General features: G+C 41.5%; 1 protein-coding gene and 1 long non-coding RNA gene across 6 annotated transcripts in view; one reads left to right on the top strand and one right to left on the bottom strand.

Moving 5' to 3' along the window:
* Window positions 1-2,023: 2,023 nt before the first annotated feature.
* The window catches only part of FBN1 (fibrillin 1), a 237,267-nt gene continuing 218,270 nt past the window's right edge, over window positions 2,024-21,020 (bottom strand). The window contains exons 57-66 of one of the 3 annotated variants that reach the window (XM_032297522.1): window positions 20,384-20,509; window positions 19,611-19,817; window positions 17,779-17,904; window positions 17,465-17,587; window positions 14,214-14,330; window positions 13,829-13,957; window positions 12,981-13,100; window positions 7,883-8,114; window positions 5,252-5,426; window positions 2,024-4,039 (exon numbers count right to left, since the gene is read on the bottom strand). In XM_032297522.1, coding sequence (XP_032153413.1) covers window positions 3,650-4,039; window positions 5,252-5,426; window positions 7,883-8,114; window positions 12,981-13,100; window positions 13,829-13,957; window positions 14,214-14,330; window positions 17,465-17,587; window positions 17,779-17,904; window positions 19,611-19,817; window positions 20,384-20,509 — 1,745 coding nt within the window. In that variant the 3' untranslated portion in view covers window positions 2,024-3,649. Of the gene's footprint in view, window positions 4,040-5,251; window positions 5,427-7,882; window positions 8,115-12,980; window positions 13,101-13,828; window positions 13,958-14,213; window positions 14,331-17,464; window positions 17,588-17,778; window positions 17,905-19,610; window positions 19,818-19,925; window positions 19,988-20,383; window positions 20,510-21,020 lie in introns of those variants that run through there. The other 2 variants (XM_032297523.1, XR_004274880.1) reach the window with 2 other exon arrangements.
* LOC116564418 lies at window positions 8,055-18,410 on the top strand. 3 transcript variants are annotated; one of them, XR_004274883.1, is made up of 4 exons: window positions 8,055-8,227; window positions 9,324-9,398; window positions 9,963-10,135; window positions 11,455-12,124. It is a non-coding gene; the product is annotated as an uncharacterized LOC116564418 (long non-coding RNA). The 3 variants fall into 3 exon arrangements; XR_004274882.1 differs by lacking the exons at window positions 8,055-8,227; window positions 9,324-9,398 and adding exons at window positions 15,642-15,736; window positions 18,201-18,410 and having other exon boundaries at window positions 9,849-10,135; window positions 11,455-11,547; XR_004274881.1 differs by lacking the exon at window positions 8,055-8,227 and having other exon boundaries at window positions 9,221-9,398.

Here is a 21,020-nt window from a genome sequence, read left to right as displayed (position 1 = left end):
CCTTCTACCATCCAACCGTAAAAAAAACTGTGTTTTTTTTTGAGATGGAGTCTCACTATGTCACCCAGGCTTGAGTGCAGTGGTGCAATCTTGGCTAACGTAATGTGTACCTCCTGGGTTCAAGCAATTCCCCTGCCTTGGCCTCGGAGTAGCTGGGACTACAGGTGCACACCATCATGCCTGACTAATTTTTGTATTTTTAGTACAGAGAGGGTTTCACCATGTTCGCTAGTCTGGTCTCAAACTCCTGACATCAAGTGATTTGACTGCCTTGGCCTCCCAAAGTGCTGGGATGACAGGGGTGAGCCATGGCGCCCAGCCATAATTCAGGTTTGAATCAAAAATTCAAAGCAGCCTATTTCCTAAATCAAGGTTTATGACTTTGTTTGAAAGAAAGGAAACATTTTAGATTTATTAGCAGTTAGTTGGAACAACAGATTTTGTGATTGCTGTCAGGTCTTGCCAAATGCATGTCGGGTGTCAAATGTACAAGACCCTCATGTTGATGCAGACATTTTTGGGAATGTCTTTAATTGAGATCCAATCCTGTAAATGGCCTCAGTTATGGGTGCACATGGAAATTTGCAAAATCAAATGTAGAGTCATCTTCTAGCTCTCTAACCCTCAAACTCAGAATAATAGACATAATCCTTTCCTAACTGATACATACTGTCAGGCTCATACTGGGTTTCAAAAAAGTGTAATGAAGTCGATTGTTTTTTTTTTTTTTCTTCTCCCTGTTTTACAAAGTGTTGTTTAAAATTGGCAAGGGGAAAATAGCTGTCTTCAGCTATAAATGTGACACTAATATTTCTACCTGTAATAATCTTCTAACCTTAAAAACAATGTCCTTAAATCATTTAATAATTACATTTCTAATAATTCCATTTCTAATACAGTTCTCTAAGAACTACAGTTAAAACCAGAATAAAGTATCTTCTGTGGACCAAATCGACTGTAACTAAAAAATTCCTAACAGTTTATGGGTGTATGAGTTTTAAGGATACTAATACAGCATCAACCTAATTGTCCTTTATTTTGGCTCGTCTAATTTACAGACATGATTTTTGAAGTTTAACAGTATTTGTAATGGCAATGTCCAAAGCGATTTTGGCTGAGTAAAGTACTATTTGTTGAACAAAAATGTAGTTGTTTGTGCAAGTTTAAACATTTCACAAGGCCAGCTGAGTTCATTTCAACCCTACTTACAAAATAATTACTGGCAAATGAAATGGGCTGAGGGGGTAGAGACAAGACATTGTCAAGCTTCTGAGAGATTTACAAAGCCAAGTTCTTCAACTATTGAAAGTGAAATTGAAAGGTCACAGACAATTGAAAGGTACAGTTTAAATCTCAGGATTAAAAAGAGTTCCAACAAGAGGAATATTTACAATGGAACAATGAGTAAAATGTTTTGTTACAGTCAGAAACATGGAAAATATGCTGTTCGAAATTGTTGGCTCTGGAATAAATAAAATCCAGACTTGGACTATTAAAAATATCAAAGTGATCCACTGTGTGCCAACTCCACTTTCTCCCGTTGTTATAAAGAAAATCCATTATTGAATATAATGCAGTTCTGGTTAAATTATCAAAGACATTTTCCATATGCAAACTGTTGTTTACCATAGGCTGTATGTTCTCTAACAATTTTAATATACCTCTACCACATGGTTCCATAGGTGCAGAGTTAGAAGGAAATTGTGAGTTACATTTTAACCTCTTACCCAAGTTACAAACCTCCTCTGTAATAGTCATTCAGCTCATTCTGTTGAGCACTTGTTATAAACAAAATTAGAGATACAAAATGTTGATGGCCTCTTAGGTGGAAGAAAGCATCTTTGTTCAATGGTTGCCATTAAGGCTAGATTGAAACTCTTTTGTGACAGGGAGCTCTGCACAATGCAAGGAAACCCATTCCTTCAGTGAGTAGCTCTATAATTGGGACCGTGTGTATTAATCCAGGGCTGACATCAGCTGACCCTGGAATAATACGTGCCAAATCGATACCATTTTTTTTTTTAGCTGAGCTCTTCAAAGATTTTGAGAGGACTTTCCTGTGTCCTACCTAGTTCTCTGCCCCCCACCTTCATGCAGCAATCTTATTTCCCCTTATTTTCACTACCACGAAATGCTTTCCTGCGCTTAGGGATTTAAAAGATTATTTCATATCAATGGAATGAGCCTAACAGCTAAATATTGAATATTGCACTTAAAATAGCCTTTTAAAATTATGACATTAAGCAAGCAAGAGTTACAGCAATTGGATGCAGTCTGGGATTATCCCTTTGTAATTAGATAAGCACTGACTAGCAAATGCTGAGGGGAAAAAAATGGAACAGACTACCTAATGCTTACCAAAACTGTGTGTACTTGAGAGGGGGTCATGATAAATTATTATATTGAAATTCATGTGCTCTAAGACAATATTGATATTTAAACTATTTAAATCTGAGTTTAAAAGTCACAAGATTAATTAGCTCACGTTTCAGAAATGACTCTACAATCTAAATTTCTCACAGGCAATTCAGGTTAATGACACCAGACTCTGCTATCTTCAATGGATAAAACAAGAGATTGACTCTTAGGTTAAATTTTCTTCTAGTGGTTATATATTTAGTACCTTCATAAGCCATAACTAACAGACCCAGGATAAGTTAAATCCAGAGCCTATCTTTAGCCTCCAGAATGGCCCCTCCAACCCCAAATCCATGCAAGAACACAAAGCCAGGGGTAAACTAAAAAAAAGAAGAGATTGTTTTATTGTGACATTTATGACATTGACCCCTTGTTGACAGGAATGACCGAGGGTAATCTTGGCATATTGCACATGCTGTGATGAAGGATGCACTGGTGATCCTCTGGCCACTGAGGCTGTTTCCTGGTCCTCCCAGACCTCTATGCACGTGTGGGCCAGTCACAGAAATTTCATTACCACTTGGTGTATACATTTAACAAGTCTTTGGTCTTAATAAGCACCATTACAAACCCTCACATTAAGGGCATTATTATTCTAGTTTATAAATGTTTCAATGATAAAAAATAGCACGATTACAGTATACACACACTTAATTTACATGTAATGTATTATACTCATAACTGAGAGAAGCTACTGAACTAACTTTGGTTGATTGAAATTAATGAAGTATTGGAACTGAATATTTGTAATTTGGTTTCTAAGTTGTGTAAATATTACAGTGCATTTATAAATCTAGTTTGAAAATTGACTAGCACCAAATAGATATCATAAATGGGCAACCTAGTACTTGTATTTGGAGAAGCAAAGTTTACAAATTTGCAAAAAAAAAAAAAGTAGTCCATCAATTGAAAGCACATTCCTGTACGTTTGCTGGAAGGATGGCATGTCAGCATAAATGGCCAACCCCCAATGGAAATACATGTCCCAGTTTTCAAGAATCAACACATATGACAAGGTAGCTTAGCTACACACACGAGAAGCCTGAGAAAGTGGTTGTTTTGAACTAGGGTAGTCACCTGTACCTTGCTTTGGTAATACAAGAATAGTGCTTATTTATACAAATTTACTTGGTGAAAGACTGTACCTATGATATGATGATTCTGATTGGGGGAAAATATAGTTCTACCTATCTATATTTTTCTTTTAATTATTTGGTCTCTGGATGGTGAATTAATGAAGCAAAATCTGGATTTTCATCTTCAGATTATCACCCAGTTCACCACTGAGGTAGTCTTTGTCATATTTGTCTTCTAGCTGGTTAAGTTCTTTCTTTTTATAAAGTGGAGTACTACTGATTTGTAATGAATAGGTTCCAGCCACTGGCTGCTTCTTTGTGAAGTGGAGGTAGCTGATCCCTTCCTTTTGGTTGATTTTAAAGAAGCCATCTTCATTTCCAGATTTGATCAAGTATCTGTTGTGATTTGTCAGAGTCGTAAGAGCTGGAAGGAGTTCTAGGATTCGAACCTTGTTACTAATGTGGGAAATATTGAAGGCAAAGATGGCCGTCTTCTCAACATCCCAACTTGCAAGGCTCACATTAGCTTCTGTCTCAGACTGATCCTGGGAAGACACAGGGCAATGTGTTAAACACAATGTACCTATGCCACTTAGCTCTCACAGTAAAGAAAAAACGACTGAAACGTCACACTAATACAATTTTCTGCCTTATGCTGCATACACAACATTGAAAACACACATTCATAAAGCACTTTGTTTAAACCACAAATGTATTAAATTGGCATATATTTGTAATATTTGAAAATATTAGCTGATGTCAGGAAGAAAGGCAGAAAGGCAGGTCGAAATCATTTGTATCTGGAGGTCTCAAAGTGTAGGCCCTGAACAAGCTGCATGAGCAGCACCTGGGAATCTGTCAGAAATGCAAATTCTCGGCATTACCCTAGACCTCCTGAATCAGAAATGCTGGGGATGTCTCCCAGCAATCCATTTTAACAACACCTAGTAGGTGGTTCAGCTGCACACTCAAGTTTGAGAACCACTGTTTTAATAGATTATTTTCTTTCCAAAGACTTATCTCAATTTTTAAGTGACAACAGATGGGTCACAGCACCAATACGAAGAAGCAGACTGTTTCAGTTTGGTTCAGTGACGCAAAACCATCCCCTCCGAAGGACACACCTATGAGCCTACTTCCTGACTGTGATGATCTGCTAAGTTCAATGCTTTTTACCTGGCTTCTTTCTTGCCTCTATGGGACCACATGTGCTAGATTCTATGGGCCTGGAGCCAGAGGTCTGAGTGAATATCTGTGCACTTCTGAGTTGACTGAAAGGCTGCAGCAGCCGTGGGCAAAGGAAACCAGGCTGCTTCAGCTCCACGTTATTTTTGTCTGCAGTCCAAATTCCCTCACACTCCACATGTCTCTTTTCAGTAGAGGAGCCTCTAGCTTTCAGAACTTGGCGTGCCTATGTAGGGAGCACTATGTCACTTCGCTGTTCTGCCCACTTGCTGTCCTGGATCTCAGACCTTATCCTTTCAGCAGACTTTGGGTGGGTAGTTGACTTTTTTTTGGCGAGACAGAGGAAATGAGCAAGCATGTGAAAACCTTCAAATGGCCACTCCCGAAAAGCAGCAAGAAACTCCAGAAAGTCCCACAGCCTCTTGTAAAATGCAGCCTAGAGCTCAGGGAATGTCTGGAGTTTCTCTCCGGGGAGCTTTTTCACACTTTGGAGCATCCTCGTAGGAAACCACAGGAATCTGGGAGGGCTTTGCACAATAGGAGACATCAGGAGGAACGACCTTCTGACCCACCTCGATATGGGAGACATCAGTTTCATTTGTGCTTCTCCGTTTCCTGCCCCGTTTGGGGTAGCCATTGATCTTACACTCGTAACAAGCCTCTGGGGAGAGTGAATTGTCATCCATCTCACCACTGACAGGTGGCTCTGGGTTTCCTCGGCCCATGCCCATTCCAGAAACACAGTGCCTGCAGTACAAGGGGAGCATAGATGCTTTTCGTTAGAATGGGAAGACAAGGTAGGTGGTACAAGAGTTCTGGTGAAGCCCGGTCCCGGTACTTGGGAGATACAGCCCTTGCTTGTCCACTGGAGGATGAGCTGGTTCTGAGAACTACATTGAGAGGTCTTCTGTTTGGCCTCTCATTCCCGGTTGCCGGAGTGTACTGATTTCTTTCTACTACCTGTAGAAAGACACTGTTTTGCATATTTGTTTATCCCTTAATTCCTAAACCTCACATGGAAGGCCTTTTGCAGTACTTCCGCTGGGGAGGAGACACAGAGTGGAAACTAGAGAATGGTAGATGAGGGAGGCCATGTAACTTGGGAGGCTAAATAAAAATGGCTTCTCTTTATGAACCAGGCTCCATGGGAGTGAGCAAGGTGTGAGACATCACTGCTGAGTTTCTTGCATTCTCCCGCTTCCATAATTACTCCTCCTCACTCAAGCTTCCGAGCAATTGCTCCTATTCCTTCATGTTTCACTTTTGCTGATGCTACTGAGGATAAGAAGAGAGCTCCAGATGGTAATGAAGCTTAATGTAATAAACTATGAAGATATGCAGTATATGAAATGCATGCATCAGGGCTTGCCCAACTGTGGGAAACTGTTTCAAGTCATTCAAAACCACTAGGGCCGCTGGCTCTGACTCATACGAAGGCGGATAAACAAACCCATGCCCAAGAGAGAACTAGTTCAGTTGTTTTTCTTTGCCTTTCAGTTATCAAAGCCAAGTTATGGAGGGAGGCTTGAATGTTTCACAAGTACCTTGTTTTGTTATTCTGCTTACTATTTCTGAGGCCACTTGGAATGTGTGTTTATCAAGCTCCTCTTTCCAAATGTGTTGAAACATGTGAATGGTCCTTAAAAGAATCTTTATTTGGGGGCAGAGTCCACTCTAGTGATTCAGAGAGGCCAAAACTGTTTTAAATGGGTAGATTTCTAATAATGGGTCATAATGTAGACCTAACACTATTTGTTTTTCTGTAATAGCTGATATGCTTTTTAGAGCTCATTTTCCTATATACCCTTGGGATTCAAAATACTTTGCAATGAACATAATATGTTGTATTTAGAAGCAATTTACAGGTTCCTACTATTTCTCCCAATCTTTCCAGAGCTCAATACATCTCCTTTCCTCTTTATCTTGCAACATGAAATATGCAGAAACAGTGCAATGGATGAAATGATAAAGGCTCATCCTCTGTGTGTATGCACATGTGTATACATTCACACAATGATGACATTAGGAGGTAAACTCCAAATCTGCAGGCTTTGGTTCCATTCTCAGAACTCCTTTCCAGTATTTTCATATCCCAGGAGCACCACTTTTAAGAAGTGTGACTACAAAATCCCACTGGCCAAAAGCCAGTTTAGAGTGTCACAATTTTTGCTGGGAAAAAATGGTTCTGGCATTAAACTATAAAGAATGAGTCTACTGAGAGCCAGACACAAACATCTGGGAATTTGTGTCCGAATGCTGGCATTCTGTGTGCTTCTCACGAAACATTCTTCTACCTACCCGGATCCGAACGAATCACTTGGTGTCTGTATGTCAAGAAATCAAAGACTGCTACATTAATAATTAATATGAGTGTGGATGTGTGTGTGTGGTGTGTGTACATGCATGTGGGGGAGTAATAATGTGTATGTCTATTTAATGTCTATGCGTTCCTAATTAAAAAGTTAAAATGTGCACTTTCTCTCAGGATAGCTAAAACAAGGTAGACACCCGAGTCCAGATTGATTCAGCAGGAAAAAAGATCCAAACTTTGAAAATTTAACACTAAACTTTTAAATCACTTAGTAAAATAAAAATGTCTTACCTGCCCCAACTCTCACACAGACATACCTATAATTTGATGAAGTTTTTTTTTTTTTTTTAACCAGAAAAATAGTGTTTCAATTCTCATAACTAATGTACCTTGGGTAACATTTAATGTAAATTTAAGTTTGAAATGTAAAATATAATTTAAAACCCAAAAGGATCTCCAACCCAAAGGGATATCTTTGACAGGAACTGAATTGAAAGGCATTTTAAGTCAAGATGGAATCCTGCCTGCCCCAGGAGAAGACTGGGTCAGTAGGGTGCAGGGTAAGTCCAGTTCTGTCACTGGTTGGCAGAGAGGTGCATTTACAGAGAGATGAATCGCTTCACAACAAGATGTGAAGATCAGGACAATGAGATCGAGAAGTCATATAGTGAGATATCTACAATGTAGTTTCATTACTTTGATGTTTCCAGAAATCCAGATGCTTCTTTCAAATGAAATAACCTAAAACTTTTGCCAAGCTAACTGCAATTAATTTTAGGATTACAAAAAGCATGGTTCTCCTCTACTAGAAGAGGTAATTTTGAGTTCAGTATACTTAATTATATTACAAATGAGAGAATCTCCAACCAGGACCAGAAAGAGCAGTGCTTACCCTTGGCCTATGCGGAAGTAACCAGGTGGACAGCCGCACAGGTAACCACCCTCAGTATTGGAACAGCCGTAGCTGCAGGGGGCCTGTGAAGAGCCACATTCATTGATGTCCTGGCATCCTCCACTGAACTGCTCATACTGGAAGCCGGCGGGACACATGCACTTGTAGCTCCCCAGAGTGTTGTGACAGGAGGCTCCTCCGCAAATGTGGGCGCTGAGGCATTCGTTTTCATCTGCAGGGAAAACAAGAAGCAGCATGTGTGGCAGCAGCCAGAGATTTCTATTGAGGACACTGGATCTACCATTTGCTGCTGGCCAGCTGGCCCTCAGGTAGGTTCTCAGAAAGGTAAGGCAGGCAGAGGTGGCTGGGTGGGGAGAGCAACAGCAGAGAAAGATGTGGGCACAGATGTGGCCTCTTGCTATGTTGTGAGTAAACATGGAAGATGAAGTCAGATGCAGCAGGCAGAGGGCATTAGAGGATGGCATTCTGAGGACCAGCCGACTACAGTTCTCATCAGAAGTCAACACTGGTATCTTCTGCTCCACATAAACATCTAGTAATGAACCAACATGGTGCTGGTCTGTAGCTAAGATTTAGGGTTCAAGATGGGAAAGAAGGAATCTTGCGATTCTTTGGCGAACTTGCTTCACAAGTGCCCAGAGAGGAGATAAATATCTCAAAAGCAGAGACCAACCGTTTTTCCGGAGCCTGCTTTCCCCGTCCACCTATTTCAGGATGTGCCGATCTCGCAAGGGGTGAGATCCTGCCCGAAGTGTCTGCCCCACTTGGATTTCCTTTTCAAAAATCCGAAAAAGCCCCCAGGTACTTGTTCTGGGGGATGAATAGTGCCTTCTGGTATGTCTGCTCCCATCACTGATTCGGCCCCTTCCTTATTCAAACCAGCCTCCTGCCCAGAGTGTCTGAGCCCTGTCTAAAACTAAGTGTGGCTGGAAGGGATTCGGTGCAGACTTCACGAGCAGTAATTGGGGAAAACCCACAAGAGAGACAGAGGCTGCAGGACTGGATACCCACAGGGACCTGCCAAGTCTGATGCTAAGAAGCAGGAAAAAGAACTCTTACTTAAAAAAATCAACTAGAAAGGAGAAAACCATAAGTTTCTCATTATTTCTGATTTATAATTTTTGGAAGTCTCCAATATATTTTTGTAGACCTGCCTTTGCAGAGCAGGTTGGAAATTTGCTGGTTAGACATTTCTTAATTGCCATAGCCCATTTTCAGGCATATGTTCATTTGAATGTAGGGAGATTGGCCTTGCCTTCACTTAGTGGATACCCACTTCTTATGGAAGAGAGGAAGGGGAAGGGAATGAATGTTTATTAGATACCTATTATATGATAGATAGGATATAGGTGTTACCCATTCATTTCCTTGGCTTTCCTAACAACTCTGAGAAAGACGTGTTATATTCTCTGTTTTACAGCTGAAGAAAGTGAGGCTCAGAAAGCCCTTCCAAGATCTCACAGCCAGCAGCAGCGGGGCAGAAATTCACAGCCAGGTCAGTTGGACTGCAATGGCCGTCCATGTGCTTTCCTTTCTACCACAGGGCAGGTCTAGAGACACTCCCACATTTAAGCTGGTGTTTTCTTTCTCCTATAATTGGTTTACCTTCTTTGCTAAGGCAGATTCATTTATAATTAAAATTGTTTCTCAAAAATATCTATTTTTTATTTTTTTAAATTAGAAAACAGGTAGATAAAAGTGGGGTGGGAAGGATGCTCACTTGTATATATTTAGTAGATACTCACATTGTCCTCCTGCCTGCTTGCCTTCCATATCTGCTTCCCTTCTCTCCCTCTGTTTTTCCCTTCCTCCCTCCCTTCCTTTTTTCCCTTTCTCCCTCCCTCTCTCCCTTCCTCCCTTCTCGTTCCCTCTTTCCCATCAGCTATAGGTCTATAACTTTGGCTGTGTGAAGACCTTTTGTATTCAAAGACTTTCAAATCTCCACCCAAGGTCACTTAGGCTTCAGGACTCTTAGAAATAAAAATTTTCTCTTTCTCATTCTTCCCTTTCTCTTTCTGTGCTCAACACATTGTCTGTGTTCTTTCTCCTTATTTTAAAGTGAGGATGAGATGTGCAATAAAGAGCAAGAGAAACCGTGGGCACCAAGCTCCATGTCCAACAAAGAATGATGAAGCAAGCGTATTAACTTCAGTGGAGAGAACACCTCTGGGCTGATGTCTTCTTGCCCCTCCATGTCCATCCTCTACCTTCTCCACCAGCTCTTGGCCCCAGGTGGGTGATCTACGGAACATGAGCAAGCTCTGCTCCCCTGTCCCCCACTTCTGGTTGGCCTCAGCCATCTGTTTCTTGCTGGGACCTTGACTAAAAAAACCTGTAAGGCGTGGGTATATTAGGGGGAAGACTTGTCATTATATAACTTAGATTTATTCTGTGTTTTTTCCTCCAAAGGGCAGAAGGAGGACGAATGGTGAGAAATTAGAGGGAGAAGTGATTTTTTTTTTTAACCAAAAAAAGACATTTCTAAGTATTAAAAGCTATCTATAGATAGACTGGGATATCTTGGGAGAAAGTGAGTGCCCTTCAAGGTGGTATTTAAGCCAACCTGTGATAAGCAAGGAACTTAGAGAAGGATTTATATATTAGGAAACAGGGAAGGCTAGATCTCTAAGGTTATTTTTAACTTTGAGCATCTATCTGTTACTACAAATATCAAGAGCTCTCCCCCGCCCCTTTCAGATTCTTTTTATTTTACATTTTCCCCCCTCCCCGAGAATTTAATAAAGTTTAAATTAAACTTGCTTATCTAGGTTGGAGAGGTGGAATGGAGTGGAGCACAGATTAAAATAAGAAATTTGCAAATATTCAGTGTTTACAGTTTGAAAATAGCATGATTTTGCACTTGCCCTTTCTATTAATATACAAACGCCATGATTTGGTTAACATGTTTTTCACTTTTCCTGACCTTTTTCATCCTCTACACCTTGGAGCAAATGACTCTCCCCGGAGTTTTTTTACACTCCCAAATATATGTTTGATTCTTCGGTCGGTACTTAGGTGAGGGTTTTGTTCGTTTCATAAAAAGAGACAATTCAAATTTTATCAAAACAGCATTAAAGTCTAAAAACCACTCCTTAAAAGCAGATGGAAACCCACCACTCTGTCCTCTAAAATCAAAGGCTTCAGCATCCAGCTTGCACTGTTCATGATTAGCTGTGGCCTTAAGGGAGTAACGATAGGAAAATTCACAAATGTAGGATGGGCTTTCTTTAACTAATTTTCTCTATGGCAAAATGGGTCAAAACTCCATCTATCTGCAAGCTGAATTTTTGAAATTTACTTCTAGAAAACAATGAAATCAGTGGCCCCCTTACCCCAAAGAGTGAACTTGCAGCCATCTTCGAGTGAGGATCCAGGGAGGACTGGTCTAAGAGATCTCTGCTTCTAGTGGTTCTGGGGAAGCTATTTTAGCCCAAGGCAATGCTCATTCTAGGTAACTCTAATTCTCAAGATTTATGAGGGCAATTTGGCATTTGGAGGCATTAAGAACCCCAAACTTCTTCTGACTTCTAAATGAACTTATTGTTTTAGAGTGTCCAGCCAGGAGATGACCTTCACAAGACTCAAGCAGAATCTCCAGGAAACTAGTTCATGGCCTGGTCACCTCTACTATCCTCAGACTGAAGGTAGGAGGAGGAGGATAAGGTACAGGAGTGACATACCTTTCCTCTCTCAAGTTTTTTCACATAGCTCCAGTGTTATTAAAGGGACCTACATAATGAGAACAGACAGGCTCATAAACTGGGTACTGAATCAACAAAGTTCACTCTGGAAGTTCTGTGAACCATGTCAGAAACTGGGGATTAAATCCACGACCTCCCTGAGCTGATAATGAACTGACATTTTTACCAAAACCAGATAGCTAGCCAGAGACTTGTGCAGTCTAAACTTCTAAAGCACAGGGGCCACTTCAGTCAACCCTGGGTGACACTGCAAAACTGTGTCTTGTGCGGAATCAAACTAGATGAGAGAGATGATTTTGATAAATGAAAACACACCAAAATGACCTCCTCTGCATGAAAGAGAACCATTGCAAGGCCGAGCCTGCACCCAGGAAGCAGTAATTCTTTGAGTTTTTGCTACGGAGGGCTCTGTACTTAATAGTGTGTCAATTAGAAAAGGCTACCAAAGCACCAAGCGTGCACTGGCACTCCAGATGCTTGGAATGAAAAAAACAAGTGAATGTGACACTTGAAAGGCAGCCCTACATCAGAGTGCTAAGAGTTGTGAGAGTGAGCTGAGATGGTGCCATTGAATGCCAGCTTGTGCAACAAGAGCAAAATTCCATCGCCAAAAAAAAAAAAAAAAAATGCGTTTTGGGTTCTAGTTCTAGGCATGTCACAAAAGACCTAGGCAAGGCCATACTACCTTCTCTTCCTGGACTTCTAGGTCTTTATCAGTTAAACAAAGTACCTGAGCTGAATGGCCTCTGGTAACCCTCCAAACTCATATTGTTTGGATTCTCTGACATGCATTAAGAGTTATTTTCCCATTACATTGTAGAACATCATTTCAATTTAATGAGAGCGTCTGCAGCTCTCCCTTGAAGAATTTAGCAATCGTGAAAAAAAAAAAAACCAAAACCCTTGGGGACAGAGTACGAGCAGCAGACACGACAAGGGTTTTGTTGCTCGCACTCTGCTGCTCGCACTCTGTCCCCAAATGTGTAGAGCTGAACAGAACTACTTTGGCATCTTCAGGCCAAAAGTCACTCAAAACAGCCTCTGGCTGGCTGATATTTTTCAATCCTAAGTAAGGTTTTTTGACCCCTGATGTGAACAGAGCTCAAGTGCAGCAGGACGCTGGAGGATACTGGCATCAAGAAGTGCCAGGGGCATTTCATTTCAGATGCTCTCGAAGCACCCTCGGTCACGATATTTTTTCTTACTTTGGTGTTTTGCAAAAGCTGTTATTTCCCTTGGGTTTCAACCAGGTTAGGGCAAATTTAAATGAGCATTCATTGCTTCAGTAACACATTTACAGCTTCAGAAAGAAAGCAGTGTTTTGCCTCCTAGGAGCTGATAGCCATGCATCTTGAGAGTGAGGAGAAGTTACTTGCCAACACACTGGTTCCACTGGTAGTGCTGGAGGTAGCCCTGGGGGCAGCTGCACCTGTAGCCTCCGATGATGTTCTGGCAGCCGTGCTGGCAGCGGTGGTTGCCCTCACACTCGTCCACGTCTGAAAAAGAAGCAGAACCACCATGACGCCAACTCCACATCGCTCTGAAGCCACATGTATTCTGATGAGAAAGCCAGCCCCGACACATCCTACACATTATTCTACCACCAACAACTTCAAGAATATCTCTTCTGGAACTGCTGCTAAGTCAAAGGAGAAAAACATTCAGAGAGCCCCAGCAACATCTACAAATAAAAATGATCAGGAAATTAGTGCAGAGCCCAAAGTACTCTCCAGGACAGCTATGTAAGTTATTTGTGTTTGCTTTTTTTTTTTTTTTTTTTTTTTGGTGTGTGCCAGAATTAGAAATCAAAAGGTGTCAAAAGCCACAATCAACTCCTACAAATATCATTTAAACTTTTAATTAAATGTCATCAGAAGAGCTTATTCCTCATGTTTACTCCACATGAGGGAAATCCCTTTATGGTTCTGGACCCAGTGACCAGAAAATCAATGAATCAAAGTCAAGAATCTGCCAATTTTGCTTGATTGACTTATTCCCTATTAGGTTAAATTAAAAACTGAGCAGAAAAGGTGTTGATAGCCTTAGGAAAGGCATGTGTGTTAGACACAGGCATGAGACAAAACCCTGTGCACACTATTTTAGGGGTGGCTCCCTGGGCTCAGATCTGCTATCTCAGAGAGGCTGATAATGAAGGTCACCTTCACAGCGCAGGCCACCTCCACAGCGACTCACCAGCTGGATCGCAGCTGAGGTGTCTACCTACCTTCACAGCTGGAGCCAGTCTGATCAAGTGAGAATCCCCGCTGGCATTCACAGGTGAAGCTTCCAGGAGTGTTCTGGCAAATGCCCTTAGACCCACACAGATTGATGTCAGAGGTGCATTCGTTGTTATCTATGAGAAGTGGTGGAAGCAAGGAGGGGTTAAAATTCCCTAAAGCTCTCTTTGTATTGTTTAAAAGAAAGTTAGAAGGATGACTCAGAAAAGGCCAAATAAGGCCAACAACTCTCCACATGCATGTGCAGGTGTGTGTGCTCTCACATACACGCACTCATGTATTTCTTTGAGCTTTTGTTTTCTTATCCCAACAGCAGAGGAAATAGAGAAGAATTGCTACATTCTATATAGGGTTTTTTCCTCTCCCACTCACCAATGCAGGCCGTATGGTGTTGGGTAAATCCAGGAGGACATTTGCACGTGAAGCCACCGATGGTGTTAACACAGAGGAACTGGCAGTTGTGCTGCTTGGTGGCACACTCATCAAGATCTACAAGGAAATGCAAGATAGGCATTTGAACCAAGCCAACAAAACGCTATCAGAGAGGCCACCCCTATGAAGCAGCTCCAAGTTTTGATTTCGAAGTCTGAGATGACCCTGACCAGAAAGAAGGCACAGCAAACGCCAGGAAGGGACATAGGGCATAAAGGTCTGAAAGACAGATAAGGCGTCAAGTTAGAACCCCCTCCCCTCAAAAAAATAGAGAGAGATCTTTGGGGGATCCAAGAAAACACAATTCTAACTGGAGAAATGCAGGAATTCCTCAACAACGGAATTTCCAATAAATCATGACATTTTAAACAAATTTTATAATGAAGTAAAAGAGGAATGAGTCTGCAAATTTTTCAGAGCATTGAAAATACCTATTTAAATTGAAGCAAAGAGAAATGTTGAAGCTGGAAATGAATTTGCTGGCTTAGTTCTTTTGTTTGCTGTTTTTAATCTACTCAATAGAAGTCATCAAAATCTGATTCCTTTAGGGATTCTTCTTAGGATAAAACATAATTGAACAGTCAGAAAGGAAACAAAACAATGGAAAAATTCACTCTGATAGCTAAAGGCACTTTAGTAAAACTGCCTCCAGGCTGGGCATGGTGTTTCATGCCTGTATTCCCAGCACTTTGGGAGGCCAAGGCAGGCTGATCACTTTGAGCTCAGGAGTTTGAGACCAGCCTGGGCAACATGACAAAACCCCATCTCTAGTAAAAGTATAAAAATTAGCCAGGTGTGGTGGTGCACGCCTGTAATCCTAGCTACCTGGGAGGCAGAGGCTGCAGTGAGCTGAGATCGTGCCACTGCACTTCAGCCTGTGTGACAGAGTGAAACTTCGTCTCAAGAAACAAAAAACAACTGCCTCTGGTGTTCATCCAACATTATTTTGCACATCTCAATAAAACCTTCTGTTTTGACCAGGCCTCTTTCCTCACTGCCGCAACTTCTAGCTACATTCTCAACTCCAGTGTTATTTCAAAATATCAAGAGATAAAACATTCTGTCTAGCTTCTAGCTGAATTTTAATAATTTTACAAGTGCTGCATATTCAGGAATAAACATTAGTGACCTTATTTTATCACAAATTCAAGCACTATACCCCCACCATCTGCACAACGGGGTTGGAGCTAGCTTTGCCAGTGACTGCTTCCACTCCACAGGGCCAGTTCCTGGCTAGAGTAACATCTGGAGTGGAACTACACTGAGAGACCCTCTCCAGACTTGTCCTAGTGCTGGCTTCTCTTATAATGCAGCCTGTCCTATTCTTTGCACTGCTGAGAGCTTGACTGATATGTACTCTCTCTTCAGCTTTCTCAGAGCCTGTGGACTGACTTTTCCTGTATACGGCCCAAGGAGCTTCGCTGGAGCATCACTGCACTTTTGCTGAAGCTCATCTGCAACAGGTAAGGAAGATGACTCAGTGATTTCCTCTAACACCGCTTCATGACTACAACACATGAAGAGCAGCAGCACTCGCTGTTCTTGCCTCCAAGAATGCCCTTCCTCCTCTAACCTGCATCCTACCCATCTCTCATTGGGGATGTGCTGCTCCCACACTCCTCCCAGGGCCACCCTTCTGGTCTCTTTCTTCTCAGTGTCCATGGTGTACTTACCTGCACCATTCATTTGATATTTAGTAATAGAAACTAAGTAAGTGGAAGAATTTGAACATTATGAGAAAAAATAGGAAAAGGGACAAGTTGTGAGTGGATATGTTGGCTCTTTGTTATTGATGCATTTTCATTTTTCACCTTTGAATTGATAGAAACTTTTGAGCATTTTCTGTCCCCAGAGGTTAGAAAAAAAGCTATGAATTTGTTTGGTTTGTTACAGATAATATATACAATGAAAGATATTTTCCCCTTGAATTTGGTTCTTCAGTTATATGAATACATTTATGGCTCTGAGTTACAGCTTCACATTGCGTAGAACTCAGAGTGACCCCAGATGTAAAATAAGTTCCACTCTTCATTTACGATGGTCAAAATGTGTAAGTAGGTCTCTCAACTTCCTCTCCCAAAACTAGAGGATTATACAGGCTTTGTGCTGCACAGGAAGGCCTCCGGCAGTTGCCCGTGACATCATCCTCTGTTACCTGCCTCTTAACTCTCCCTTGCAGCAGACACAGGAAAGAGGTCGAGAGCCCAACTTCTTGCTGCTCTCCACTTCTCTCCTCACCTCTCCTCCAATCTGGATCCCACCCATCTCTGGGGGGGTGTGCTGGTCCCACACTCTACTCTTCTAGCCTTTCTTGGTTTCAGTGGTACACATAGCTACATCATTCATTTGATCTTTAGTTATATATACCGAGTAAGTGGAAGAATTTAAGCTTTATGAGAAAAAATAGGAAAAGGGACTGGACTCCACTCTACCCTTTACCTTCCTTACTTCTGTATGTTTCTATAAATTTCCTTCAAAGTTCCATGGCATGACATGCTATCTCTTGGTCTACCTTTTCTTCTCCAAATCTCTCATTTCCCAAATTATCAAAGATTCACTACATATAACGTTCTTAGGAACGGAGAGGAAGATGTTTACAGGAGTCAAATTTACACCAAAAAATTTTGCAAAGGATAACTTCTGGTTGAGAAGGGATTTTTGCTAGTTATTAATTCTGTGTGATACTCATGTTTCAGGGAAGCTCCTAGAAGGCAAGAATGGACTTTTTCTGCAGAACAAAAATATGCACATAGCATCTAATTAACTAGGCACAGTGTCCTCTAGGATCATGGCACTGATTATTCCGAGGCAGGACTTTCCCGGAAACCTGAACTATACGGCTGTATAGAATGAATAGAAAAACCAGAAAGCAGAGAGGAGGTCACCAAGTAAGAATCTGCCCCACCAGAGCCTTTGAGAGCTGACCCTGCTATCTCCGAGATCCTCATGGATGGCTGCCATGGATACCCAGGGGGTATGCAGCGAGGATGGCTGCTCCCACTGGTCCTCCACAATCTCCCTGGCTTTAGCCTTTCTCCCTCCAGCGTAGGAGGTGGGTCCCGTGGAGGCATTAACCCCAGGGAAGCACCTCCTGCCTGTAAAGCAAGTCTTGCCTGTTGAGTGCATACAGGCAGAGGAATGCAGCCATGTGTCAGGTGCTAGGTGAGGGGCAATGTTAAATTCTACCTTACCTTTGCAGCTCCTTCCATCCTCTTGCAGAATGTAGCCCTTCGGGCATGAACACTGGTAACTCCCTTCTGTGTTTTTGCAGATAAAATTGCAGGGTTTGGGAGCCTGGTTGCACTCGTTCAGATCTATGATCAAAGAAATACAGTGTGATTGTGCATCTAAAAATGATGTCTACATGCTCAATTTCCATAGGGTCTAACAGAGAATTTTAGTTCCGGGGAAATAAAAAGTAAACTCTGTATAGACTTTGATTTTTATTTTACTCCATAATCTAAAGTTTCTACTTAAGGATGAGCCATCAGAAATAGACACTTACCTACACAGGAAGTCCCAGTGATATCTGGAGTGTACCCAGTTTTACAAATGCAATGATATGATCCTCTGTCATTGACACATTCCCCATTCCGGCAAACATCATGGATAACCTTGCATTCATCGATATCTGTAATTTAAAAAATATAAAATAAGATAAATATATCATAAAGCTGACAACATTAATTTGTAGGGGGTCACTTCCGTGCAAATACTAATAAATTGGGTTACTATATTAGGGGCCTAAGAAATTAAACCAATGGGATGACGGCATAAATTTAATATGTAATGGTAGCTATATAGAAAGGCAAACAAATAACTTCATTAGACTGTGATTGATAAAATAACTCAGCTACAGAAAATCTTCAAAAACAACAATTGGTCTTCTAAATGTATCTTGTTTTCTCTTCTGGGTCCACAAAACAGGGAGCCCATCTCGACATACTTGGCTTTGTGTGTCGTCACATGCCATCAAGCTTGCCTCCTGCTGATACCTCATAAATGAATCCCAGAAGCACATCCTTTGGAGGAGGAAACCCCATTTCCCCCCAATATTGCATGCTCAAAATAAGTGAGTTTTTTTTTTTTTTTTAACATTATTTTTGTTGTGTTTGGAGTTAATCCTGAAAAAGTTCAAATGACATAATATTGGGGAAATGAGATGAACTTCTGTCCTCTGCTGAGGGGGGAAACCAATCAGGGCTCTGGGGTAGATAACAGGGCTGGGGTTTTGCCATCTGCTAAGGAAGGGAGACCCTTACTCATGGCTCTACCACAGAGACAAAGGCTGGGTCACTATGTACTGTTGAACATTAAAGCCACTGTCCTCCACATCTTGACCCATCTACCTCCTTTCTGCTTGACGAAGTGCCAGTACAAGCTCTTTCCACATGAGTTATCGACCCTTGACTGCCAAATCACCATTTTATACCAACAAACAGCTGGGTGTATCTGACCTTTACAACTGTACTCTGAAGTACAACTCAGCACTTCTTATTGGTCTCCAGAAATGAGTTTTTTTCAACCATCTGATTGTTACAGCCTCTAAAGAATCACAGATTGCTTTGGTCCCTCCATCTTATCTTTGTAGATATGTTTTTTTTAAAAATCACATCCACTTCCATTATTCTGCCTTCAGCCACATCTTTCCAATGTAAACAGAAATCCTCCTTCTTCCCCTTCACTTCCAATTCCCTCCCAAGGAGCTCAAAAAAGCTCTCTCCTTTTCTCAGTCCTTTTATGAACTAAAAACCAATTGTAGTTACTGTAGATAAACATAGGAATCACATTAGTGACAGGCCTAGACATCTCTAGAGTTGCCTCAGACAGTCCAACACTCTCTTCATCCTTCTCTAGTTCAGTAGCTTGTGCTTTTCCAGATGCAATTGTGTTTAATTGCCAAGATATCAGCATGGTTTATACTTCTTTCATGTAATATAGTTTGGCCACTTTTAGAAGTTCTACATCTTGGTAGACCAGTTTGGGCATTTAATGATCATTTATTTCAAAGTTCATCTAAAAATTTAAAAAATTATATTCTGAGTAACCAATTGACTTATAGTAAACTTCTGTTTAAGAAGTTGAAGACTTACTGGGTCCTAAGCACACACAGGTTAATCAAGTGGACCAAGGGCACTTTGGCAGCATGGCCTCAAATGTCTAAAACTCCATACTGAAGAATTTTTGTTGGGCTCAGCTGTGCAACTCAACCTAGGCACATATTGCAGATTCTATATTTTCATCTGTTTTTTACACACACACACCACACACACACACACACACACACACACACACACACACATTCCCTGCAAGTGTTTTTGGACCATAATGAAGTACCTGCTCCGTTGGTCATGAATCCTCGGCCATGGGGACAAAGTTTCTTGAAAGCCACAGTCCCCTGGAAAGGGCAGATCTCACAGTGGGGACCCCAGCCTCTCCCTCCATCACAGCAGCATTCAGATTTGGTGACGGGGTTCCTGTTGCTGGAGCCGATCTGACACATGTTTTGTAGCACCTCTGTGAAGCAGTACCCTTCCCGATTGTCTGGAAGGGACATTATATGGCAAAGGGGATGTTAGGAAATTTTAAGAGCAAAACAAGGTATTAAAAATTTGGTCAGATATAAAAACCAAAAAGGATGTAACACTTTACCCTGGGTGAGAAGGAGCAAGAGGGGAAAGCTGGAGACAGCAGTAAAAGAGAAAGGATGACGTCTGAGGAAAACAAATAAGACATTCAGTAAGTAGGCAGAAAGACCTTGGCCTAGACAAGCTTATAACTCTCTCTGCTCCCAGAAATACAGGGGAATAGCCATGCTTACAGAGAGAGGGGCAGAGAAACATATGGAAATGGATCGCGATCACCAAGGGCTTCAAAGCCAGCCAAGAAATTCCAAACAAATGATTCAAGATCCAATTAGCAAAGGAAGAATTTAGCTGCAGGGTGGTGCTAAGCCCAATGGACAATCACAGTCACTACGGCATCTCCAAAATATGAACATTTTTCATCCTTCCTCAGATTTTGACATTTTCTTGTATTTCAAATAAGAGGTCTGGGTTTCCAGCATCCTAGTGTGGAGGTTAGGAAAGCACGCTGCTGACTGTACTCACCAAGGCACTCGTCCTGGTTGGGGCTGGCAGTGAACCCATCATTACACTCGCAGGTGTAGCTTCCACGGGTATTGAGACAGCGCCCATTCTCACAGATCCCTGGCTTCGTCTGACATTCATTCTCATCTGTTTGATTTGATGGGAGGACCAAAACCAAGCAGAGTCATTGACTATTTTACAGAGGATGGAGTTCCTTCCTCCTCCCTCCCTTTGTTTCCTCCTTCCCTCTCTCTCATCCTTCCCTCTTAGTTTTTGAAATCACTAATCTGTTCACATGGCTCAACATTTAAAAAGTATAAAAGGGACTTCATTCATTCCTGTTTGCTTTCACTGAAGGACTGAAAACATAGAGTTATCTGAATCTTTGATAGAAGAATGGATTCTCTTCCTTCTTTTCTATATAGTTTGTAAATAGCTTATCTCTTCACGTGGTTCAAAATTAAAAAGGGACGAAAGGGGATTCAGCAAAACCTACCCCCTTTGTTCCCTATTTCCCAGACACCAAACTCCCCTTCTGAAAAGCAACCAGTGCTGGGGCCAATATAAAAGCAAGCACATACGTAATGTATGTATGTGTGTGTGCACTTCTGCTCTTTTAAAAGCATACCTGATAGCATTTTATATACTTAAACATAGA

Source organism: Sapajus apella, unplaced genomic scaffold (genome assembly GCF_009761245.1).
Source record: "Sapajus apella isolate SASKATOON/1434 unplaced genomic scaffold, GSC_monkey_1.0 scaffold37, whole genome shotgun sequence".
Classification (NCBI taxonomy): Eukaryota; Metazoa; Chordata; class Mammalia; order Primates; family Cebidae; genus Sapajus; species Sapajus apella.
The sequence above is the reverse complement of the archived record's forward strand: the minus strand, read 5'-3'. Positions and strand labels throughout refer to the sequence as shown.